Here is a 27232-nt window from a genome sequence, read left to right as displayed (position 1 = left end):
CTTCCTTCCATAAAAAAACCCTCATTTTTTTACACGCCGTTGAATTCCTCTTCATTCACCGTGAAGGTTTTCGTCCTGAATCCCGGGCGCCTTGTGTTCACGGCGACACGACGAGGCCGCCGTCGAGACGAATGGCGCATTTTTCCACGAAAGGTTCCCAAATTCAAGCTCTCGCGACGCCCGCCCACCGCGACTTCCAATTAAATGAATAGATTTCTCCTTTAAGTTTCCGCTTTTCTGCAAACCACACCTTTTACGCCAAAAATCCTCCACCTCGAAGCTCTCCCTTTTAAAGCGGTCGCTGCGTTCACGTTCAGCGTGTGTTACTGTGGAGGAAAGCGAGGGGAGAGAGATTGTCCGGAGGAGGCCTTCGAACACAGGACCGGGACACGCCTACTTTTCGTTCCTCACAGCCCAAATCAAAACGTCCGACTGCATCCAATCTGTAATGAGGTGACGGCAGAAGAGTCCAGGGCCCATGTGTGTCAAGGGCCTCGACTCAGAAGTGAAGCAGTGTCAGGATTTGTAGTTAAAAGTCAGGATCAGATAAGTGTGCGTGCAAGGTCTATTCTAGGGGAATTCCGGAGGGGGAGACCCTGTGACTCACCCCCACCTGGCAGGATGCGACAGGATACCACCATACGTACATAAACAGGAACACACACACACACACACACACACACACACGCACACACACGCACACACACACACACCCACGCATCACAGGTTCTCCTGCAGCCAGCTGATGTAGGCCCTGCGCGCCCTCCGCCCCACCTCAAAGTGCGTGGGCCAGGCGGTGAAGGTGAGGCAGCCGTGGAAGCCGTCGTCGTAGTGATCGCTGGTGACCGTGACGCCGGCGTCCTGCAGCCGCCGGGCGTACATCAGCCCGTCGTCCTTCAGCACGTCATACTCGCACGTCAGTATGTACGCCCGGGGGCATTTGCCCAGGAGCTCCGACTCGGCCAGCAGGGGGGCGGCGCGGGTGTCCAGCAGCCCCGGCACCGCCTTCAGGGTGCCCTCCGAGGCCTTGGTCTGGGCGACGAGCGGCAGGTAGTGCTTCCTGTGTTTGGGCGGCAGCAGGACGGTCCAGTCCACGCGGGCCCGCAGCTCCGGGGTCATGGCCGCCGCCTGCGGGGAGCTGTGGTTGTTGGCGAGCAGCAGCGGCACCAGAGACGGGTCGGCGCCGAGGTACTGCAGCCAGAAGCGCACCATGAGCGACCGGTGCAGGACGGGCATGTTGTGGTTCTGCTGGTAGGACGCCGTGTGGAAGTCCAGAGCCTGCAGCACGGGGTAGATCAGAGCCTGCACGCTGAACTTCACACTCACACTGTCGTCGCTGGAAACCTGACGAGATGGGAAAGGGAAGAAGAATAAGCTGCCGTGCGACTCCACACTCCAGCAACATCTCAAGTATCTGTTCTACTGCACCGTGCAGCAGTTCGTGCTGCACGTAACGTCGGCGGCGGAGCGGTTATGTAACAGACATGGTCAGTGAGTTACATGGAACTGGCTTAAGATCATAAGTGGACGCACACCCTTTCAGTGATGAGTCAGGACACCTCCCTTTAGCTGGTGGGGACTTTTTGGATCTCCACGTGTGTGTGTGTGTGTGTGTGTGTGTGCGTGTGTGTGTGTGTGTGTGTGTGTGCGCCCCCCCCCACTATCCAAGGCGGAGCTCACAACTCGAGCCGCAGCTTGTGTAGAGGTGCCGACCCCAATCAAATAGGTGCCGGTCCCAATCTGGGAGGTGCCGGAACATCCTGCCGGCAGGATCCGGCCTGGTATCGGGACAGTAGTGTGCATGACATCAGAGTGTAACCGCTGACTCTGACATCTAATCTTTGTTGCAGACCACCTTTGCTGATGCTGCCATGCCTAAACATAGCCGTGCCAAGCTGGAGCGGCTGTGCGAGGCAAAGCGCCGAGCACGTGAAGCCGAGCCAGACGGAGCACGAGATGTACGCCTGGCAAGCAACGCCGCTCGTATTGCTAAAACAAGGGTGAAGGAGATCCCTGTGTAGCGAGTGGAGCGCCTGGCAAGGGACCTTGTGCACCATGTGGGAATGCAGCAGGCGCGCCATGACAATCGTAACTTTACACGGGTATGAGGATACTGAAAAACGCGTTGGCAATCGCAAGTATCGGTGTTCGGGAGATACAGTACCAATGCCTGGCTTCAATCCTGAGGTGCGCATACAAGGTAATGTTTATAATTGCATTGCTGGGCCCCTTCCAGAGCAGGGCCGTACCCCACTCTTTACACAGATCTACTTCCACAATCCTTCCCAGGAGCCGCAGCACCGTTGCACCCACACCTCAAACAGCAGGCTGGGGCTGGAGAGCACAAGAGGCCGTTCACAAGTGAAACCTGTACGTGCAGTTCAAGTCAGCCGTTGACTATGTGGCCCAGAATGGCCGCGCCAATGAGCAAAGATTTTTCCGAACAGCTCGCACACCGAGCACCGAGACCTTCATCGTGGCACCGTGAACCTTCCATCACTAGGGATGCAACGGTACACGGTATGTTATCGACCCTCCCTATGGTTCAATACGCTCACGTGAACCATGGTATTACGGTATCACAGTATCACAGTAAAAGTCCACCAGATGCGTTGGTGCAGTGCATGGGCGTGGCGCAGCGTGCAGCAAGTGCTGCTACCTATCGAATCCACTGTTGGAACTCCACCAGCCACGTCAGTCGTCCGGGGTCTATGCGGAGCCGTGCAGCATTTTTGTAATTTTGCGAGACGTCTATTTCTTTCATCTACGCAGGCGTTTCCATAGAAACACAAGATAAAACCACATGGAAATGTTTTTGTAAAGAGTGCAATCAAATAAGGTGTCCAGTTAGAAAATAACCCCCTGGGATGGCTGTGTCCCTTTTTACTACGGACTGCTTTTGAGACACTCGCTTCCACTCGCACTAGTGCTGGGTCGTTCACGAACGTTGCGATTCTTTTGAACGGCTCTTTGGTCGGAATAATGGGAACAGAGTCTCACTGGGTGAGACTGAACTTTTACAGTTTTCTGTTGTGTTTGTTTAAGTCGCCGTCTCCTGTCACCGGCAAATGTTTCCCCCTCTATGTAAGAGAGAGCCTATGCTCCTCCCTTACCGGGAGGTTCCCTCGCTGAAAAGGAGCGCACCCACTGTCACATCAGTTTTACAAAGCCAAGGCACACACGCACTGGTCTGACCGTCAGGTTTTATTTCAATAAGTTATTTTAATATTATTATTTGTATGGAAAAATACTATTTATGCCTGTTCTACACAAAATAACTAACCATATTACTGGTTGTATTTTTGATATCTATTTTTTTATTCTAATCCCTTTTTTTAAATATTATATGAATAAATAAATAAATAAATAAATAAATAAATATAACCGAAAATTAATTGAATTTTTCACTGTCCTGGACACCTCCCCTCCAATCAGATGAACTTATGCAAATTATAACAACCCACCAATGAACTTGAACCCTCGTCTCCCCCCCCTGCCCCCACAATCATACAGACAGAGTGTCAAACTAGTTATTTGTGAAAGACTACTAGAAATAATTTTACCTTTAAACGTTTTATTTATTTAGTCTTTAATATAAAGATACCAAAACCGTGCCGTTACCGTGGCCCCAAAACCGTGATACACAACTAGAAGTCCATCGGGGCTGAAAAGTACAAGTTCATTGTACCCGCCACCATCTATTTATGGATCACCGAGATGGTATGCCAAGGAGTTCCAGGATGCGATGGCCTGGGTCGGAATCAAAGCAAACCAAATCAAGGGAAAATCCGACTTCTTCTTCTGCAACCCCCTGACCTTCACCTGCAACCCAAAGTGGATTCCTTTTTGAGGGTCAGCCAGATCACTGGACGTGATCGCACGAGTGTTCCACATGAAGGTGAAAGCATTCCTCACAGACCTCCTCCATCTCTGCCATCTTCCACATATCCATATGCTCCTAAACATGGTGACTCGCGACAAACCCAGGACCTTAGCGGATACTGATCGTGTGGTCTCTGCTGAGATTCCTCACATACAATATAGAGATAGAAGAAGGTGAAAAATCCAGAAAATCACAACGCCACATCACACATGATTCACGGTCCATGTGGGGAATGGAACAATGCATGGCAGAGCAGAAGTGTACAAGGGACTATCTCAAAATCCTGCGTCCAAAGACAAGCTTCCCTGATGACTCCTATCCTCTCTACAGGAGACGGGCAACATCTGCTGCTCCGATCATGAAGACCATCAGAGGCGGCATCAACAGATCAGTCAACAACAGATGGGTTGTGCTTTACAAACCATATATTCTACTTTGATATGATTCTCTCATCAGCCTTGAGACTGTGTGCGCTGTCACCAGTGTTAAGTACCTGTACAAATGCCTTGAAAAGGGACCGGATCAGTGCCTGGTCAGACTGGACGTGCCAGATGAGGAGACGTGAGAGGCGTTGCGACATGATGAGGTGACGGTTTAAACTTTGAACTGCATCTGAGGGATACTGCCTCATCTACGACTTCCCAATTCAACACAAGCAGCGGCCAGTGGAGATGCTGGCAATTCATCTGGAGGATTAGCAGGTTATCACATCCAGTGATGACGGCGATGCCCAGAACCTGCTGGATTCAAGGCCCCCTACCGCCACTCACCGCCTTTCTCGATGTCGTGTCTCGACATTCACACCTGCAGCATGTTGTGTATCCAGATGTGTTTCAACACATCATCCACGTGCGGAAGACATTTCAGTTCTGGAAGAAAAGACTTCTCAGGTTCTCAGGATGACCGGATGGCTGACGACTCCCATTGATTGCCTTTAACCCTCATACTGCCGAGCTGTACTATCTCTGCATCCAACTGTACCGCGTGCCTGGGCCAACATACATCCAGGACCTCCGATGTGTTGGCGATAGGGTCATGGAGACCTGTCCGGCAGCCTGCATCACGCATGGCATTAGGATGTTATGGAGGAGGCTCCAAAATTCACATTTGGCTTGGCAGTGCTCAAGATAGTTGCCAGCCACGCTTGTCGTTCTGGGAAAGGCACGGACGTGTGCTGTGCGAGGACGTCATGTGCAAAGCGGGTGTGAATGAGCCAGATTATGTTATTGTGAGTGAAGTGCTGCTGGAGCTGAAGGACCACGTTGAGAAGCGTGGCTCTACGCTGGGTAAAACTTGGGCCTCCCTGAGCCTGATCCAGTTTAACGTCGCGCCAAATGGTAGCCGCAGACAGTCGGAAGGTGCTTGAAGAGCTCATACCTGTGGAGGAATGAATCGCTCACTCTTCCAGGTGAAAAACCCGAGGACATCGTCATTTCGGTGTATGAGGCCATACCGACTAACATTGCCAACCCCAGGAGGCTATGTGAAAGTGTCATACTGTGCCCGACCAACTCTGAAGTTGACAAGGTGAACGAGTACATGAGAACAATGAGAGGAGCATGTTTGTAGGCGTGGACACAGTGGAGTCTGAGGGTCACCATGTGTACCTACCCTGTACATACCCTCTGCCCGTCTGGTATACCTCCCCATCACATCACTCTGAAGGTGGGAATGGTCATCATGCTACTTCGAAACTTCGACATGCACAACAGACACTGCAGTGGGTCAAGGTATCTTATCCATCAGATCCCGCCCCATCGCTCCTGCTTTGCCATGACCGTGAATACGTCTCAGGGGCAGTTGCTACACCGTGTTGGGGTCGTCTGCACAAGAGACTTCTTCAGCCACGGTCAGTTCCACATGGCGGCCAGCAGGTTTGGCAGACCAAGCGGGCTTCGCATTCTTGCTCAAGATGAAGCAACAAAGAGCAATGCTGTTTATGAAGAAGTGCTGACGAGATAAAGGTATGTAAATCTGAAGGATTTACAGTCCGCATAAACGGGACTGAATCAATGACAGAAGAATCCTGGACTCGACTGATCCTCCTGAAGTACTGTTGGTTATAATTTACAGTCTGTATAAACGAGACTGAATCATTGACAGAAGAAACCTGGACTTGACTGATCTTCCTGAAGTTCTGTTGGTTATAATTTACAGTCCGCATAAACGGGACTAAATCATTGACAGGAGTCCTGGACTCGACGGATCCTCCTGAAGTTCTTATACACTTGTATTTTCACAAGTGGTGCTTATTTTTTAGTACGAAGTTGTCCATTAAAATGCAACAGCACAAGAGTGTGTTTTTTCCTGAGTGTCACGCCCATGAGGAAGAGGTGCCGTATGCAAAAGTGTGTTATGTAGTCTATCACATCTTATACAATATAATTCGATAACTGCAGAGTTGTGACATCAGTTAGTTTGATAACAACTGTAATTGGCCAACTTTGTAACATGATGTTTGATTGGAAACCTGCGAGCAGCAAAACCCGACGCCAAGCCATCGGACCGTTCCGAACAGGCATGTTGTGAACGGGCCCTGCACTCGTACACAAATGATACATCAAATATATAGACATAGAAAATGTACTGTACAGCTGTGTGTTTTCTTATTATTGCATATATAGATATTGTTATCTATGTATATTATATATTGGTTCATTTTCTATATATTTTCACTATATATATATGACAGTATGTGGGTATGTATTATGTACACTTGTGCTGTGCGTAGCAGAAATTGTGAATAAGATGCGGTGTGCTCCGCCGCTCCGGGACAGTAAATCTTAATTCCTGCAGCTGCATCTCTCGCACGAGCGCCTTCTTGGAACGTGCTTTTTGACATTCCTACGGACAAGAACCTGCTGGGCGACGGCTGCCGCCAGGTTTCCACCCGCGCTGTCTCCAGACACTGCCACACGCAGGGGGTCCACCCCGTAGCGGCTCAGCACCGCCGGCGAAAGGAAGTATTTGGCAGCAGAGAGGCAGTCCAGGTACGGCTCGGGGAAAAGCACCTCTGGATACAGACGATACCTGCACATGAATGGGATGGTTAATCTATCTGTTCGTTCGTCCATTTATCCATCCATCTATCCGTCCGTCTGCCTGTCTGTCTATCTATCTATCTATTTGTGTGTCTATCTATCTATCTGTTTGTCTGTGTGTCTGTGTCTTTCTGTCTGTCTGTCTATCTATCTATCTATCTATCTATCTATCTATCTATTTGTGTGTCTATCTATCTATCTATCTATCTATCTATCTATCTATTTGTGTGTCTATCTATCTATCTATCTATCTATCTATCTATCTATCTATCTATTTGTGTGTCTATCTATCTATCTATCTATCTATCTATCTATCTATTTGTGTGTCTATCTATCTATCTATCTATCTATCTATCTATCTATCTATCTATCTATCTATTTGTGTGTCTATCTATCTATCTGTTTGTCTGTGTGTCTGTGTCTTTCTGTCTGTCTGTCTGTCTGTCTATCTATCATCTATCTATCTGTCTATCTGTCTATCTATCATCTATCTATCTGTCTGTCTATCTATCTATCTGTCTATCTGTCTATCTATCATCTATCTATCCATCTGTCTGTCTATCTATCTATCTGTCTGTCTGTCTGTCTGTCTGTCTGTCTATCTATCTATCTGTCTATCTATCTATCTATCTATCTGTCTGTCTATCTATCTATCTATCTATCTATCTATCTGTCTATCTATCTATCTATCTATCTATCTATCTATCTATCTATCTATCTATCTATCTATCTGTCTGTCTGTCTGTCTGTCTGTCTGTCTGTCTGTCTGTCTGTCTGTCTATCTATCTATCTATCTATCTATCTATCTATCTATCTATCTATCTGTCTGTCTGTCTGTCTATCTATCTATCTATCTATCTATCTATCTGTCTGTCTATCTATCTGTCTGTCTGTCTGTCTGTCTGTCTATCTATCTATCTATCTATCTATCTGTCTGTCTATCTATCTATCTATCTATCTATCTATCTATCTGTCTGTCTATCTATCTATCTATCTGTCTGTCTATCTATCTATCTATCTGTCTATCTATCTATCCATACACATGCATGCACACCGACACATTAACAAACAGTCTAATTAGTGCAAAAAACACATTTTCGCAAGATTTTAAATTTATTGTGAATAGTACTTAAATTTTGTATATTTCGATCTCTAGATAAAACTTAACTGAAACTTGTTCGAACCTATTCTTCTTTAAGGTTTTCCAAACTCTCACCCAGGTAATCTGCACAGATATTAGAATATTTGAGAATAAATATCTGTTTTTAATCTCAATTCGACTATTTACTGCCCCCCAGCGGCGACACGCAGGAACAGGCAGTGGGGCGCCACGCTTTATTCGCCTCCTTTTTCTCCCTCCCTTCCACGGCGGACACAGCTTGTGGACTTTTAAACTCGTACACAGAAAGAGAACTTTAGAATTAAACAACTAGAAGATAGGGAGAGAAAGTGATTCATGAGTTGTTCACCTGTTATTTGCAACACCACCCGTATTGGTATATTCCGGTGAGTTCGTGCCCATATTAAATTAGCTTAATTAGCCTAATTATTCGAATTAGACTTATTAGCCTAATTAGCCATGGAGCCGTCTGCTGATAAAGCTCAAGGTAGTTGGTCCTTCTGGACGAAAAAAAAAAAAAAAAAGAGTTGGAATACGATTGTAACTTGACTAAAGTGATGAGTCATAAGATAAATGCTCAGTACACTTTAAACTTGTCAACTTGAAATATCCATTATGAATGCTCGCTAACGGCTAGCCCACTTTAAATGAGCTCGCCTTCATGTGACACATGGTGTTCATAGTTTTATTTTTAATTGTTTTATTTCACCCTGTTGTGGTTTCCGTTGTTCTGTAAAAGCTGATTTACAGTCGACGTAGTCAATTCTGCTATCCCATTTCTCATGGGAATGATGTTCAACGTACAGACTTAAGGGTATTGGTGTACGTTTGACGGAATGCAGTGTATGTTACTTACCGAGGAGAATTCACTCAAACTGCTCAGTTTGGGCATTTTGTGCAGGCTGTTTTGTTTCGAAGAGGAATAAGAATGTTTTTTCGCGATTGTGTCTGAAAACTACAATAATGCTTCATATCTAATATCAAGAAGTCACTAAAGTTGTGGGTTTGAGTTATACCTGGGGCGGATTAGGTGCTATTATTGGGTGCTCTAAATTAATTTAATGTTTTCAAGGCTTTTCATACAGTCGAGGTTTAGATTATGGTTTTACACCGGTTTACCAAATCAATCACGCTGAAATGCCTCAGGCTGTTATGTTATGTAATGACAAATAAAACTTGGCATCTGTGAAATTTTAAACACGCACAAGATGCACAAATGCATGATCCAGTATAGAATGTAAACCAGATTTGGCTGCACTACAGCTAGTCAGTATGTAGGACAACAATTACTGTTTCGTTTCCGTAGGTGTTGGACATATTTAGTGTTTAGTACAGTTTAGTATAACATCACCATGGGATGCTTAATTGCATGATTTATAGTTTTCAATATTGGCTTGTGGGCAGATTTATGTAGCAGATGTTCGACAACAGAGGATACTTGCAATATTAATGTGGAAATGTGCACCGCCTGTGATATTATTATAGTCAGAATAAAGTCCTGTGAAAGTGAAAAAAACGTATTGGCCAGCGAAACGCATTGGCCGGACGGACTTTATTCTGAGAACTTCACTTGGCTCTAATTCTCTTCCGCAGAACACCACAGTCTGTGTCTGGAGGCAGAGCTGAGAATACTGGCGGAGCCAAGGGCCGTTTAAAGAGGAGACACACTTACTCAACCGAGACGACCACGGCGTTCAGTTTGTCGGACATTATTCGGCTCAGGGAGTCATATGATCCCGCTTCTGGAAGCGTGATGGATGATCGGAGGTGGTGAGATGGAGGCAAAGTGAGAGTAGAGAAAGTAAGTACAGTTGTATTTTTCAGTTATTACAGAAGCACACGTACATAAATGGATGGAATCCGAATAGATCCCCCCTGGGCCGGTCTACCAGGTACCGGTATTGGTAGTCCTCCCAACACATTTTAGCAAAAAAAAGTGAAGGTTCTACAGCCCTTATAGGAACCACAGTCCCGCTTAACTCTGAATGAACGACCTGTCCTGAACCTCGAACAAAAGGTAAACATAACTCAAAATTTTCCCCAAATCCCACAGCTTTGATAACTTCCACAATTCCTGATTCAACGACAGCGACAACCAGCGGCGGAATAAGTTACTCAGACCTTTTTTACTTCAGTAAAAGCACAAATATGTGTATGTATGTGACAAATAATCTCTTGAACTTGAAATACCCTGACACAAAATGACTCTCGTAATTAGGTTTTCACATTTACTACCACACTGATATTTCTGCTTCAGTAAAAGTATATGTATAAGTATATGTATATGTAAAGTATATAGTACTTGTTCTTAAATGTACATAAAGTAGTAAAAGGCCTTATCATATCCAGTGCCCTGATAAAACAGCTTATAATAGCTCACAAAGTGCTTCTGTAACATTTTTCCGCAGATAAATGCTCATCCATCCTGATTACAATTTACAAAAAATACTATAGATGGTTTCATAGTAATTTATACAAATATTAATTCTGAGGTTTCTTTTAAAACTAAAGTCATTCGCCTGTATTAGAAATGCAGTAGATTTAAAAGTATAGATATTTGCTTTGAAATTTAGTGGAGTACAAGTCAAAAGTCTGAAACTGAATGTACTTAAGTAAGTACAGTGAGTCAAAAAATGTACTTAAGTACAGTCAAGAAGTACTTAACAACTACATTGTCACATACTTTCCACCACTGGCAAAAACCCAAACCTAGGGTGATATTCAGAAATCGATATTCAGAGAATTCTGTAATGTCCAATACCAAATTTTGACACCGTTATTAAAAAAGTTTAAAGGGGCGGTTTCACGGACACAGATTAGGCCTTATCACACTTTTAATCCGGAACGATTAAAATGGCTTTTCTCAGTCGTGGTTCAATATCATCTCAAGACTCGTAAAAAATCTGATTTCCAGTAGGAAGATTCGAGCTGATTTAGGTCTGAGTGAAGTTTAAATGAAATCATGGGATTAATGGGCGTGGCCTCCAGGTGGACCAGGTTGATCTGGACTAAGACCAGCACCAACACCAGACGGAAGGTACCGACCGTCCTTCATTTCCTGAGTCTCGGACTCCCTGGTCTAGAATGAATTAATCTCAAATCAGGCAACGTAACATAAAGGCATTTTTAAATGCTGGATGAATTTAAGTAGTCGTAGCAGTGTTTTAGTCCTGATTGAGATCAAACCCGTCTGCGGAACCGCCCCAATATGTTACTCAGTCCTATCCATACTCACTGACACTGCCTAGAGCCCAGCCCCCGCCGTGGAGATACAGCACCGCCCTCCTCAGCTGCCCCTCCCCTCCTGCAGGGGGCTCGTACACGCGCACGTGCACGCCATCGAAGGTGGTGTCGCTCACCCTCACGCCCGGCCCGGGCCCGGGCCCCGACCCCACCGCCGCCTTTCCCAAACCCTCCAGGCCCGCCGCGATGCCCCGGATCCAGTGGATGTGGTGGCCAAATCCGAGCCAAGACAGCAGCATTGCCTGCCAGAGAGCAAAAAGCTTGTTAATAATTAGTTTGAACAATGATTAGTAGACAGGGAAAGCTTATCTGTAGAACACATTTTATACACAGGGGTAATTTGAAGTTCTTTATGGCCGGCATAAAATACACACACACACACACACACACACAGACAGACAGACAGACAGACAGACAGACAGACAGACAGACAGACAGACAGACAGACAGACAGACAGAGAGAGAGAGAGAGAGAGAGAACAGACAGCTGATTGTTTTGATTTAAAGTATTATATTTGTTTGGAGAAAATGTATTAGTTTGTTAATTTAACTCAGTAATCCATGTTGGCACTCCATGCGCATGGGCCTTTGTGACACAGGTAAATCAGCACCCGGTCCTTCAGGTTGGGGGTTGGGCGTGGGGTTAACAACCTCACCCCGTTAAAAAAAAAAAAAAAAAAAGCATGTTATGGAAACGACGAGAAGAAGCCATTCTGGTAAGGAGCAAATGGTGGGGGCTCATTGCCCCAACCTGGAGGACCGGGTGCTGACTTACCTGTGTCACAAAGGCATTATTATTATTATTGTTATTATTATATATTTACAATAATAATAATATGTTCAAGCCGTTCCGTCAGTAATCCGTCTATAGAGAGGGGCGCCACGGCGGACTGCAGCTGGCGGCCGCCGGCGAGCTCGTAGACGTGGTGGTGCGGACCGCCGAGCGTCATGCGCATGGAGTGCCAACATGGATTACTGAGTTAAATTAACAAACTAATACATTTTCCCCAAACACAAATATAATATTTTAAATCAAAACAACCAGCTGCCTCTCGAACATTCTCTCTCTCTCTCTCTCTCCTGCTAAATAAAAGGCATAAATGAAGAAAATATGTAATAAAATCAAGATATAACAGAGGTTAAAGTACAAATTACAGCGGCCTACCCACTTAAAAAATGGCAAGGCTCAAACTATATTAACTGATATGAGTGGATATTATGTTAACAAAATATTAAGTTATAAGATATATGCCAGCAGGGGTGGACAGGGGTCAGCATGAGCACTCTGACCGGTCTGCAGCTACACAGCCCCATACGCAGCGAGCTGTGATGCACTGTGTGTTCTGACACCTTTCTATCATAGCAACATTAACTTTTTCACCAATTTGTGCTGCAGTAGTTCTTCTGAGGGATCGGACCAGACGGGATAGAATGGGAATGAGTCCGATTAAAACCAAAAAGCTGCATTAACCACCGACTTTTTTCTTTTTAGTGCCTTCTCCCTGCACCAGACTGTTGCTATTTTACCCACTTGGCTTTATGGTCCGAACAGAACAAACCGTCCTCTGACACAACAGGACATAAAACTAAACAGCTGTCTTGAGGTGTAAAAGGGGTGAAATTCCTATTTTGTCCCCAGTGGAGTTTTATAAAATCGATCAAAACAGATTGATTAGTTTGGCACGTTGGTGGTTGCATGACGCAACAGCTCTATGCATGTTAAACTCCAATTCAATTGCATATCGCCAAAACTGTTTCAGCACGTGCTTTTGTCTTTGTGAATCTTCCAATTCCTTAGCATCAAGGTGGTGCGGATAACTATTAATTATCTAATAACTATCTGTGTTTGATAACTATCTGTGTTTGATAACTATCTGTGTTTGATAACTATCAGTGTTTGATAACTATCTGTGTTTTGATAACTATCTGTGTTTTGATAACTATCTGTGTTTTGATAACTATCTGTGTTTTGATAACTATCTGTGTTTTGATAACTATCTGTGTTTTGATAACTATCTGTGTTTGATAGCTATCTGTGTTTTGATAACTATCTGTGTTTTGATAGCTATCTGTGTTTGATAACTATCTGTGTTTGATAGCTATCTGTGTTTGATAGCTATCTGTGTTTTGATAACTATCTGTGTTTTGATAACTATCTGTGTTTTGATAACTATCTGTGTTTGATAGCTATCTGTGTTTTGATAACTATCTGTGTTTTGATAACTATCTGTGTTTTGATAACTATCTGTGTTTTGATAACTATCTGTGTTTGATAGCTATCTGTGTTTTGATAACTATCTGTGTTTTGATAGCTATCTGTGTTTGATAGCTATCTGTGTTTGATAGCTATCTGTGTTTGATAACTATCTGTGTTTTGATAACTATCTGTGTTTTGATAACTATCTGTGTTTTGATAACTATCTGTGTTTGATAGCTATCTGTGTTTGATAGCTATCTGTGTTTTGATAACTATCTGTGTTTTGATAACTATCTGTGTTTTTGATAACTATCTGTGTTTGATAACTATCTGTGTTTTGATAACTATCTGTGTTTTGATAACTATCTGTGTTTTGATAACTATCTGTGTTTGATAACTATCTGTGTTTTGATAACTATCTGTGTTTGATAGCTATCTGTGTTTTGATAGCTATCTGTGTTTGATAGCTATCTGTGTTTTGATAGCTATCTGTGTTTTGATAACTATCTGTGTTTTGATAACTATCTGTGTTTTGATAACTATCTGTGTTTTGATAGCTATCTGTGTTTTGATAACTATCTGTGTTTGATAGCTATCTGTGTTTTGATAACTATCTGTGTTTGATAACTATCTGTGTTTGATAACTATCTGTGTTTTGATAACTATCTGTTTCGATAACTATCTGTTTCGATAACTATCTGTGTTTTGATAACTATCTGTGTTTGATAACTATCTGTGTTTTGATAACTATCTGTGTCTGATAGCTATCTGTGTCTGATAGCTATCTGTGTTTTGATAACTATCTGTGTTTTGATAACTATCTGTGTTTTGATAACTATCTGTTTCGATAACTATCTGTGTTTTGATAACTATCTGTGTTTCGATAACTATCTGTGTTTCGATAACTATCTGTTTCGATAACTATCTGTTTCGATAACTATCTGTGTTTCGATAACTATCTGTGGTTTGATAACTATCTGTGGTTTGATAACTATCTGTGGTTTGATAACTATCTGTGTTTCTGATAGCTATCTGTGTTTGATAACTATCTGTGTTTGATAACTATCTATGGTTTGATAACTATCTGTGTTTTGATAACTATCTGTTTCTGATAACTATCTGTGTTTGATAACTATCTGTGTTTCTGATAGCTATCTGTGATATAGTTAAATGTAAACTTTGTAGACTTTTCTTACTGTTCAATGCTTCTACCTCCTTGGTCATCACATCCACATCACTAATAATTTTTTTCTCAAATATTTATTGCGCGTAAATATCTTATGAACGCACCAATCGTCCCCAAAATATGTCCATACCGAGGTATCCGTGGTGATGGTTTTTTGGGGGAGTTTTTTTTGCACAATCACCTCCCCCTTCAATCAAGTATACCAACATTGAGAAGGTTCAATCCAATGCATGTAATGTTATGTCAATGGTGTAATTTCAGCTTGGTCCGTCCAATTCCAGTATCAATCAAATAACTCATAACCTTAAAAGGTCATTGCATGTAGCTTTAAATTGCCACCAGCTTATGACCTTGAGCTGAAATAGGAACGGTTATGTCAGCTAATGGCAGCCAACAATCAGTAACTTGTCTTGCTCGACTTCAATCCGGAGTCCTACTTTCAACATGTAGGGTAAAGGGGAGCGCTGGAGTTCAAATTCATTGTGCATGCACACACACACACACACAGCAAGTCATAAAGAGACAAGAGTCTCGTTCTTGGCGAGGTTGTTGTAAAAATAAGACATTGATTACTTTAATGAAAGGCCTTTTTACAACAACCGAAGCTAATGAGCCTTAAACGATCAGGACGTGATGACACTTGTCATCGCCGAGACAAGACAGAAGTTGTATTGTTTATCACCCAGAAAAGTTGGCCTGGAGCTCTTGCAAGTCAGCGAATGTGAGCAGAGGCGTAAAAGATTTGGATTTCACCAGTCCATGCACTCTGAAAACGATGGCCTCCAGCAAAAGAAAAATGCAAAAGAAAGTTGCATCGGATCGTGATTTCTCGTTCTCTCGTTCAAGTGTTCTGTAAGCGTCGTATTTTTCCTGTCGTGTGAGTGGAGTTTGCGTCCTACATTTCCCTTTTTTTTTTTTTTTTTTTTTTTTTTTTTTTTTTTAAATAGGCCCAGTCTCTAGATTTGAACATAAGTAACTCCTCCAAACACTTCACAGATTTTTGTGCAGTGAAACTACAGTGAAAATATCAATAGTGTTCATTCTCTGACAGTGCTAATGTGTCCGAACCCTAACGGAAATAACGGCAACGTTTTTCTATCAGTCATTTTGCTGGGGACCCCCGGGACCTCTTGGAAGGACCCCCAGGGGTACCCAGACCCCAAGTTGAGAGCCACTGCAAATATCAAAGTCTAATATAATAATTATAACAATAATAATGTTATATAATTTATGATAGTAATATCAACAATTATATAATAATAATAATAATGATAATAATATCAATTAAATCGTGTTAAATAAAATACAATTTAATAATAATAATAATAATTGTGTAGCTATGTTATCATAACACAATTTAGATATGACGTACATATGATGTGAGTCATGATGCCCTGGCTCTCTTACCACTTGCGTGGAAGCCCTGAACCCTGCGCCCAGCAGCATCAGCTTCCACGGCTCCCGGAGGCCGTCGGGCAGCGGCATGTAAACGTAGTAAGCGGGGAGCGCCGTCAGCACCAGCGTGGCCACGAGGAGCAGCATCTTCATCTCGGAAGACTGCGGCGGCCGGACGAGCGGCTCCTTCCCCCTGTGCGCGGCGCGGGCGGCGGGGGCGGTACCGCCGGGGGAACCCAAGCGGAACTCTGGCAAATGTAGTCGTTCCTGATTTGTGGCGCACTTTGCTTTGTGGTAGCTGGTGCCGACCGCCAGGTGGCGCTATGGCGTTGGCAATCACCGTGGCCTCTTTTAGCGCTTGCGTGACCATCAATCGCCAATATATATATTTATTGCGTTCTCTATTATCATTGTTTTTTTTGTTTTTTTTTGTTTTGTTTTTTGTCATTTTTATTTATGCGAAGAGTTCTGCTTCATTTGGCTTTTGGTTTGTTTATTATAGCGTTAAAATGGCTTCTGTTTTTGGTTCAACCATCTGCCTTTGTCTTTGAGGGTTTTGTCTCCCTTCTGTGCCTGTGTTTGTATGGGAAGCAAGTCACAAAGTGCTCCACAAACAGAGGACGAAAGCGGAAAACCGCATTAATCACAAAAGCGAACGGACAGGTAGCGTTGGAATAAAGTACACGGAGACGCGAGTCTAAAATAGGTGTCCTTAAAATAAGTGCCTCCTTTGAGCCGTTAACCGATGACTATACAAGTCCATTCCTTTAGCGCTTAGTTCGATTTATTTTTTTTTTTTACAAACCCTTCATTCATAATGCATCAGAGCCATTGCAGGCCACACCCAATACAGCTCAACGCGACTCTTTGTCCAAACTGATCAGAAAGGAGGTGTAATGAAAAGCGACGTCTCCCCGTGGCCTCCCAGAGGGACGCCCGACCTCAGTTCCCGGACGGGACGCCGCACGCACCGGATGGAGTGCGTTTCCATTCTGGTGTCAAGTGGAACACACATACGGGCTGTTAATTTGCCTCAATCCCAAACGTGTGCGGTTGCTCACTCGAGCGGAGATAAGCGAGCTTCCAAGAGCGACCGTCAAGGTGACCGAGCGACCATTACGGCGGACGTGATGTAAAGCACAAATTCGTCATTTTTCAACCCAGGCCTTCTTAAAATGTTGGTTCCCGTCATATATCATCATAATGTTCATAGAATTACCTTGCAAAATGATTTCCTATTGAGAAACTTACCATTCTGCTGCAGCTACTCATTAAGTACAGTCCTATGGGGGGCATTTAAGCCATAAACAAACTTTAAATGTGTTGAAATCAACTGTTAAATCTCTTAATTAAAATCCAATTTTTATTTCTCACACAGGATCACGGTTTTGACAGCGATGGACTGGAGGACAGAGGGCGTAGGGTGGCGGAGCTCCACAGTCGGTCTCAGACACACACTGAGGATTCAAAAACAATTCAAAACCAAAACGAAGCAGAAGCCCACTCAAATCTGAGAAAGGATGTAAAAAATTAAAAACAAAAATGTGGGAAAGGGGAAATTTAAAAGTGACACACATTACCGGTTTTCCGTCTCAACAGAGTCGATAAGGGCTTGTCAGAGCAACATCCGTTGTTTAAAGCCCGGTTCACGCCTCTGCAAAGGTAAACGTCTCCGTTCCGCCTTCCAGATCCCAACCGAGCGTTGCGCCATCGAGCCGATCGGTTGAATTGCCCAACTTCCTGTCGGCGGGCAGGTTCGAAACGGAAAAGAAAAAGAAGCAGTTGGAAGTGCGACTTGCGAACGAGGTTTCCAACGTGCGTTTCTGTTTGCGTGTCCGTACTTTTGAGTTGTACGGTCTTTAAAAAAAAAAAAAAGTTTCGAAAATACATTTCTTATGTTTCCGCACATTGTGGTTCGCTTAATGTGACACTGCCCCCCCCAGCGGACACGTAACGTTACATAGGCAATGACTGTACAGGTATGACGGCAGAGCACGTCCCCTTACGTGCAGACGGAGCAGCAGCATCCGGCTTTTAGTGTCTCTGCTCGGCTGATGCTATCGATAGAGAAGCCTTTACTCCCGGTGTTGGTGTGTAGACGTCGATAGCGCCTCTTAAGTGGAATGCTTTAGCGACGCACCGAGATGATTCACCAGAGTACACCTGCTAACGATTTCCTCCACCTTCTTACTCACTGCTGGCTCGGGTTTCAGGGTTGTTTTTTTTTTGTTTGTTTGTTTTTTAACCTTGTATTATTTCAGTACGGGGAGGGGGGGCGGCTTTTAAGCCGATTTCGATTTTCCAGAGAAGCGCAGTGTGCGATCGCTACGACACCGTGGAGACAGCGGAAAGTGGGGTAAAAACGGTCTTTGGTATCGTGGTTGTATCCTGTGGTTTATTTCCGTCGTTCTCCCTCTGAGCGGATCCGTCCTCCCCTGGTGTCTCTCTGTGAGAATATAAACAAACAGCTGTGGAGGACCCGACCTCTGTCACTGCACTGGTTTTCCAATACACAGCGGCTCGACAAGCAGACCATGTCAGATTAGCGACTTGATATTCTTGCTCTCACATCCCATAATAACATGGACCAGTGGGGACCACAATAATATCTTTCCCCAGCTTTAAATAACTTAGAGTCTGTGTGTGTGTGTGTGTGGTGGTTTGTGGACGAATGTGTGTGTATGCGTGTGTGTGTGTGTGTGTATATGTCTATATGCATGATCATTTCTGTGTTTTGTGTAAATGTCTGTGTGTGTGTATTAGGGGTTACACCAACCATTGGACCACTATAACCACTAGTCAGCGCTGTTGGCAGAAGTCGGCTAATCGTGGACAACATACTTGGATTGTGAGTGAAGTAAGTCGTACATAAAAAAAAATAAATAAAAGCTAAATCATCGTCAAACCGATAGCCGGTGGGTTCTGAGACTTCTTAAAGGTTTCTTACATAATAAATAAACGACTTGTTGACAACTTTTATGAAAGACTTGGCAACTAGTAAAAATCAGTAGTCATGAAAACCCGTGTGTGTGTGTGTGTGTGTGTGTCTGTCTGTATGCGTGCGTGTGTTCATTTGCAGGGATGTGACTAATGAGCTGGAACTCACTGGCAAGTGAGTAACATCGTGCTGATGTCACGCCGCTGCCACACGGTTGACACATTCTCGTTTTCCCAGCTCGTGCTTTCTCCCCATCCGTCTTGATCTGTTCCTCCTCCCGCATTTAGATGAAAGCCCGACAAAACTTAATTTTTCCTTGAAGTTAAATTAGGATCAAAGCCAATTGGATTAAAGCCACATGTGGTAAACAACATTTTATTCTCAACTCTTTCCCGTGCTATCTGGGCCTAAGAGGCTCTGTGAGTCAGAAAATCTGGTAGTGACGATAAAGAAGGGTGGATTTGGTAACACTGGGCATGCGTCAGGTTTTTTGCGGATTAAAAAAAAACAAAAAACAACCCTGAGAAAAGTCTAGACTAAAAATAACTGAATAAGGCCTGGGTGCCTTGGGAAAACTCAGCACTCAATTATGCCCTCAGGACACACTCCTTCCTTCTGGGCACTAAACTTGTAACGTCACCTTTTTTTTTTAAGCTTGTCCTGTGCTGTGAAATTCCCTGTGTGGTGCACTTCCCCCCTTCATAGAGTGTCGCCCTTTTCGTCTAGTTTCTGTCTGTGGTGTGGAGCAGAGAGACGGCCTCTGCTGCGCCGCTGGCTGGAATTACACTTATGGCCGTCGAACATGAGGCGGAGATGGAGGATTTCCATTACAGGCAGCCCTGTTTCATCATTCACCTTCGCCTTCTAAGGCCATGGTTCTAACGTGTGTGTGTGTGTGTGTGTGTGTGTGTGTGTGTGTGTGTGTGTGTGTGTGTGTGTGTGTGTGTGTGTGTGTGTGTGTGTGTGTGTGTGTGTGTCGTGTTTGTCTTTGTGCCACAAGCTAGCAAAAAGGCAGTGCCACAGTCAGGAACAAAAAAAAACACAGGAGACCAGTCTCTATTAGCCCTGCTGTTCACAATTACTTCATAACTTAATTATAAAAGATGCAAAACCAGCAAACTACCATTCTGAGGTGGACAGAATCCTGTGCTGTGGAACTACTCAGGTCTCTCGCCAAACAAGTTTTTTTTGGGGAAAGCGGTTTTATGGCAATGAATTGACATGAAAGCAACCCCTCCAAGTCAGACTCGGGCCATTACCAAGAGGACACTTCTACATGAACCGCTGGTACAGACTAGGACTGCAGAGATTAACCCTTATCTACAAATTTCCAGTTACACCATGAGAACTCTTCAGCGGCTTGTCCCTGGACAGAGTCCATTGTTTTCATGGCCATCTCATTGAACTTTCTTCAGAAAGATCCAGGCAGATGTGACTTGGGGTGGGGGGGAGTTGTCAGAAACTTGACTTTGCGCTGACATCATCTGGTCAAAGGCGCGTGGGGTTCATATGGCTGAAGGAAGAGAACTGTTCCATAACCATCCCTCTATTTATCCCGGACCACACAGGTGGGGGCCGCCCGCATGAAAGGGAACATCCAACCCGATTCGCAAATGTTACCCGGCAGTATGCCCCAAACCTCAGCTGGCCCCGGTGCAGCCACGAGCTGTAAAATGGACTGCTCTACATTGAGGCGGTGGTTCACACGGGACTGCAGGGGAAAGATTCGGGGGGTTGCAGTTAACTCACGGGAGGGCAGACTACCCTCCCGTGAGTTAACTCCACTAGGAAAAACGCATCAAAGCTCCGTTCCATCTTGATCCTTTCAGACCTCTCCCTGACGGACGATGGTGAATACATCACAATTACGATCAAAATTGGACATCGGTGACCGGGGCCCTTTTTAACTTACGCGGAGGCAACAGGGGACCCATCTGGTAGCGACTCCACCTTCTGCGTGGCCTGGTTTTCTGGTCCGCTGGTAATAGTCTTTGAAACATGGGCAGAAAACCAAGGAGGAAATCAGTGCATGAAAAAAGTTTTGCGATTTCAGGAACGTCCTATACACAGGACAGCACAATTTATTTTTATTTATACACACACTATAAATCACTTTATTGTAGAGAAGGTTATCTTCAAACCAAAGACATGCGACCGAAAGAATGCATGCCCTGCAAGCAAATGTGTTGGTGTTGATTAGGACTGTCTGCAGTAGTCACTGGAACAAATGTAATACTCACGCAAAGAGGTCCTAGCCGGGCATCACCAGACTAATCCTCAAATGCATATTGGTCCGGAATCTCTTCTTTTTCAATTTCCACGCGCGTTGCCAACGGGCGCAGACCAAAATGTCTCTGGACGCAATGGGATGGACCCACAACCAATCGTGGGCAACGAAACGTGTGACTCAGGGCTGAGCGAGTGAGTTGGTAAGTTAAACTTTCACCAAACCCTGTCAAAAGTACGGCAAACACATCTTTCTTATCAACCAAAGCTTATTTTTGGAGAAAACACCGCCCAGTTCGTTTAATACCGTCGTCTGGGTAAGGTCCATCAGCGGCTCTCCGCTGCATCGCCGTTGTATCACGCCGCCTTGACGGCTGCATTCACATGGAACACGGGAGCCGGCAAACAGGAAGTCATGTTTGTGGACGACAACGTGACGGCAGCCCGGCAGTACAGTACACCGGGCGAAGTTAAAATATTAAAACTACATAATAAAACTTTTTGCCGTCCTGCGCGTCGGAATTACAGCCGGATGTTACGTCGGCTCGGAGCCGACTCTCCCGCGCACGTCTGCTGCGGCTGCCTGCCGGTCCGGAGTTTTGCACTGCAGTGACGGAGCCGGCAGCTTTCCTCTGGAATATCGCACTTAAATGGCGTAAATAAAAACACGTGCGTTGATATAAAATTTGTTCTTTATTTTCTTGGCGAGCACTAGCGGTGCTATTTTATGCAACATTCTCTGACACAAAATACAAAAGGAAAAAACAATGGATGACGTGGGCAGTACGTGTTGCCGCATGAGCTCTATGCTTCGCAGCGTTTGCATTTTCCTCCGTGGCTGCTGGTATGTTTATGGCTCCCACTTGGCTGTCGGCCTTTCCCAGGTGACAGCGCACAGCCTGTGTTCCCTGCAACGGAGGGTATCGGATCCTAAATTTTGAACATGTTTAATACTTCTGATTTGCAATTCGGTGCCGCCGGGACGGACGTCCGAGCGGATCGGGGAAGTAAAAAAAAACTAAAAAAACAGGCCTAACATATCTTCTCGCACCACCGGATAATCTGCCATGATAATGTTTGGAACCATTGGGCCGAAATCTGCTTTATCATCTTGTAGTGTGTACCCCGCTTTACGTGGTCTCACGTTTTCGGTCGTTGGATTAGATGTACTCCATTAAGATGCTGGAGGTATTTTATCTCTTCTCTGCATTTCTGTTCTTCCAGCTCCTAACTGAGTCACGCTGCATTAGACGGCTAACACCCCGTGTCCGAGAACGGTTTTCCCAAATCCCCGTCATTAAACGCCGCTTCTCGACCTTCAGAGGCGCGAGCGAGGACAGGGAGTCGTGAGGTGTGTCGGTAAAAAGATTGAGCTCCTACTCTGGAGTTTTTCAAAATGAAATACCAACTGATCTATTTTGAAATACAGTGTATTGATTTTGGCAGCGGTTTAACTTAATTTGACGAATCGGTGGATGACCATGTATCACATGTTTGACATCTTAATAAAACAACGTCAATAATAGATCTTTTTTTTTGACTGGTGTAGTGCATAGTGTGTATCGTTGTTTAATTGTGCGTGAGATTATTTATCAAGAAACACTTAATAATTATTAGCTTTCATTATTTCATGATGGCATTTACTGTATATCACATGACATTTTATTTTTCTTCGTTTTAAGAAATCTTCTCATGTTAAAGTTGTCAGACCATTGTGGGATGATTTTGAAAATTGTTTTCAAAATTGACCTTTGTTGTAATTGATTTTTTATTTTATTTTATTTTATTTTTGCGATGCAGAATCCCAGTTTCGCCCCATTATTTTCCATCCCCACTCACTGCACATTCTCCATTCTTCACATTTCGCCTCGCCAAACAACCCCCCCCCCCCCCCCCCGGAGTCACAGTCTGAGTCAAGTTTTCCGTCGGAGTTCCAGGGAGAAGGGACGGTATTGTGTCTCCACCGTTAAAACTGAGCTCCAGTGGGGAACGGAGGCAGGTTGGCAGCCAGCCTGGCACAGGGAGGGGTCGGAGGTCAAATGTCAGTGGGGGACTGATGTGGATGGCCACATGCCTCAACTCTGACCCCTGAACTTTAAGGGAAAAACGGGGACAGTCCCCGACTGTTCATCTCTGAAGCTCCGCCCCCACTGACCGCTGTGTGGCTAAGACACCTTCTGACTCAAACAACAACACACAATCAATCCTATTATTGGATCTGTGACTATCCTCACACACACACTGCCTCCCACCTCCTTCTAGACGACGCCCTGTCTCACTCCCATGATCCTCTTTGGCCTAAATGGAATCCTGATGTTGGGTATCCCCCCCCTTCCCCCCTCGGTCCCAGTGGGGCTATAGTAAATACCCCACCCAGTCCTCCCATGCAGCCCCCAACACCCCCAACATCCCAGCCCCCCCTCCGCCCCACCCTGGGTCAAAACCAGCGCTGTTAAACCGAGTTTCGCACCCCTCCCCTCCCCAGCTGTTGCACAGCGACGCTGATGAGATGCAGCTGCTGTGGTGGAGAAAGTTAACAGAGCGGATAGATAGATGAAGAGAGATAGATAGACAGGCAGATGGATGCATGGATATATAGACAGACAAGCAGATAGATAGATAGATAGATAGATAGATCGGGGTGAGAAGAGGAGCTGGGTCAGAGAGAGAGAATTGGCCGGAGTACAGGAAGAGGGAGCCTCGGCCCCGGAATAGGGAGACAGTTTAGACAGAGGATCATGTAACTCTCTAATAAAACGGTTCCCTGTTGCGAGCAAACACCGTCACAGGAACAGGCAGACAGACACATTGGCAGGCGGACGGACAGATGCGCGGTCAGACTGGGACACGGACAGACGCGCGGTCCGACTGGCAGACGGATAGTGCAAGTGGATTGAAGCACACATACAAACGTAAACAGAAGTGCAAATGGACAAATGTAAAATAATTAAGTGGTAATCCCTAAGATTATTATTATTTTAAATCTCATATTTGATATCCATCCCATATCTAATTAGCTGCCACTTTGTAAGAAACAGCTGGTGCTCCGCGACACGCTGTTGACATTGTTGGTGGTGGGGTCTGCCTTTCCCGGAAAGAATGCACTTTTTGGACGCGCGCAGGAAGTGACAAAAACAAACAAGTCATTGGATCAGAGAGAATGCACTTTGGAGAAACAAATATTTGACCCGTCGACAACACGGATGTTGGAAGAAATAAAACAAAACGGTTGCGTTCAAATGGAATTCTGGGACGTGTAGTAAAGTCCAGTCCACCACTTTAATGAATAGGTTGACTAGCTCTGCTTGATGTACCACTTTGAACTGGTGTGTGTGTGTGTGTGTGTGTGTGTGTGTGTGTGTGTGTGTGTGTGTGTGTGTGTGTGTGTGTGTGTGTGTGTGTGTGTGTGTGTGTGTGTGTGTGTGTGTGTGTGACCTTGGCGTCCTTGCCTCTATATGTGACACTGTATTTCTGGTATCTGTTGCTTTCAGCAGCAGCTCAGAGCCAGGTGTCTTATTCTTAAGCAAGGACTCAGCCTGTGTGTGTGTGTGTGTGTGTGTGTGTGTGTGTGTGTGTGTGTGTGTGTGTGTGTGTGTGTGTGTGTGTGTGTGTGTGTGTGTGTGTGTGTGTGTGTGTGTGTGTGTGTGTGTGTGTGCGCGTGTGTGTGTGCGTGCGAGGTGCTGAGTGACACTCCCTGTTCAGTTCTGTCAGTAAGTGTCAGTTACAGCTGGGTTCCGTCCCTCTATCCATCCGTCTCTCTCGCTCTCTATTTATCCCTCTCTCCTCTGTCTCTGTCAGCTCACTGCCTCCGTCACTGTCTGCTTTCGCCGTCTGTTCGCTCACTCCTGGGCCATTTTGAATTCTGTCAGGTATTGTTTTTCCTCTTTGTTGCCTCATTCGAGAAATTCTACATTTGGCCTCCACTTTCCCTGAAGTGGTGTGTTGAAAGAAAAAACAAAAAAAACACAACCAGGCATTAAAAAAACAAAATAAATTTAGTAAAATGAAGCATCCGTGAATGCCGACTGTTGTCTGGCATTCCAGCTACCAGCTAGGTCTTAAAAGAAGCGAGCTGTCCAGATACAATTTATATTTGTAGTTTTAAAATTAATGGTAAAAGCTTTAATGAAATTTGGAATGCGTATTCTGTTATGGTTCAATCCTGGCCCATGCTGACTTCATGCAATGCACATTGAAAGGCCTAATCTGCAGAGTTCTCCTGTTGATTTGGTCTGAATCACACCAACCAGACATTGTTTTTAATGTGTAATGTTTTAATGTTTTAATGTCAATGTTGTTTTTACTGTCCTTTAATGCTTTTGGTATTACCGTGCTATCTATATTGGGCATAAATAATCACCCCTAACCAAACAGCACAGATATGATTAAAAACATCTCAAACGTTTTTTGGCCTTGGTCTTCAAATAAGTCATGAAGTCAGAGACGGTGGAAAGGGATAGTTTTGCATCCATCAACACAGACTGCCTGTACAGTGTGTTGATGTTGGAAACGTAACATCTAATACATTACGAACCGGTCAAGATCCTGCACACTATTCAATTGAATCCAGAGTACTTGACTATGTGAGTAAAAACAACCACGGCTTTTCGTGCTACACCATGCTACACCCTCACGCTCCACTTGCTTTCAGCACGTTCAGGGTAGATAAGTGTCTAGTGTTTACATACTATTATAATTCACCGTCATCCTGGTACTTTTTGCGTTCCATTTCGGCCATACTACACAGTAATTTCACATACTAAATAGTATGCTGGATGCCATTTTGGATGCAGCGTGGTGCTCAGTGGCAGGGATCTCGAGGACTGGGGTTGGGAACCACCCTTTTTGGAACCAGAAGTGAGAAAGAACAGATTTAACACTTTAATACGCCGGGCACGAGGCAAATCTGGGCGGCCCTCCAAGGATCCGGAAAAAAAACAAAACAAATATAGACGTCAGGCAAAAGTGTGTGTTCTGCTCTGAGGGAGCGGTTATGTAACTGGCTCTAATGTGTTGCAGCGAGTGCTTGTTGTCTCCCACCGCACATCTTCTGCTCTAACGCTTCCGCCGCTCCTCCCGTAATTCACTGATGTTTATTTTTACCGCTGAATCGAAAGCATGCTGACCACTTACACACACACACACACACACACACACAAAGGTAACCGACACACAAGCACACAAATGAACACAGAGAGACACATATTTGTACACGCACTGTGTCATGTGAGTCACCTTGTGATGGTTGATGATGTTATAGGAGACACATTCCTGCAGGATTCTGAGGGAAATCTTAGGTGGGTGTGAGCGTGCGCGTGTGTGTCCGAGCGCGTGTGCATGTGTTGGCGTGGCGCGGCGCGGCGCTTTAAATCAAAGCGCCAGCACATCATCCATCAGCGGGCCCTGCTCACACTCATCGGCATGGTAACCTCACACCGTCAGCTCAGATCCCTTCCTCCAAGCTATTATCTTCCCCTCCGCAACGTCGCCCCCCCCCAAAAAAAACTAGCTTCCGTCTGAGTCTGTGTCCATTGGAGGTGGTAATCGATTTGATTTGGGGGGAAAAAGCAAAGATAGGGGCTAACAAGCTCCTTAGAAGACACGAGAAAAGACACTTGACAGTGAAGGAATGTCGGCTCAAACACTTCATACAGGGCAACATACCCCCCGAAGCATGTAGGCCCCAACAACAAAGTAAAGGCTTTTGAATTAATCTCTATCACAAAAAATGCGTTATTGGTAAATGATTTTTAAAATGTTGTGTTGAGCATAAGTAGTCACCCCTACTTTGGTTTGGTCATGACCCCAGCTCAAAAAATATGCGACGGATCCGATCAAAAAATATTCCAAACACTTGGTGTCACGTTGAGGATGGCATATTGTTAAATTTTTGTCCTACGTTTTTCTTCTCTAACGCACAAAAGAGATCATGTCAATCTCTTAAGTGGATCTAACTCCCAAGAGCATCTTTTTCATGCCTTCTATTGAACATTTTAAAAAAAT

At 44.7% G+C, this 27232-nt stretch overlaps 1 protein-coding gene across 1 annotated transcript; it reads right to left on the bottom strand.

Moving 5' to 3' along the window:
- Nucleotides 1–234: 234 nt before the first annotated feature.
- On the bottom strand, nucleotides 235–16218 carry nceh1a (neutral cholesterol ester hydrolase 1a; the record flags this gene model as incomplete). The annotated part of the gene is made up of 5 exons (XM_080012733.1): nucleotides 235–1344; nucleotides 6742–6913; nucleotides 9717–9786; nucleotides 11280–11529; nucleotides 16078–16218. The coding sequence occupies 5 exons, from the start codon at nucleotides 16216–16218 to the stop codon at nucleotides 721–723; spliced, it is 1257 nt and encodes a 418-aa protein (XP_079868859.1). The 3' UTR covers nucleotides 235–720.
- Between the last annotated feature and the right edge of the window lie 11014 nt (nucleotides 16219–27232).

This window comes from Zeus faber (genome assembly GCF_960531495.2).
Source record: "Zeus faber genome assembly, chromosome: 13".
In the NCBI taxonomy this organism is placed as follows: domain Eukaryota; kingdom Metazoa; phylum Chordata; class Actinopteri; order Zeiformes; family Zeidae; genus Zeus; species Zeus faber.
Note: the sequence above shows the minus strand (reverse complement) of the source record. Positions and strands in the feature narration are given on the sequence as shown.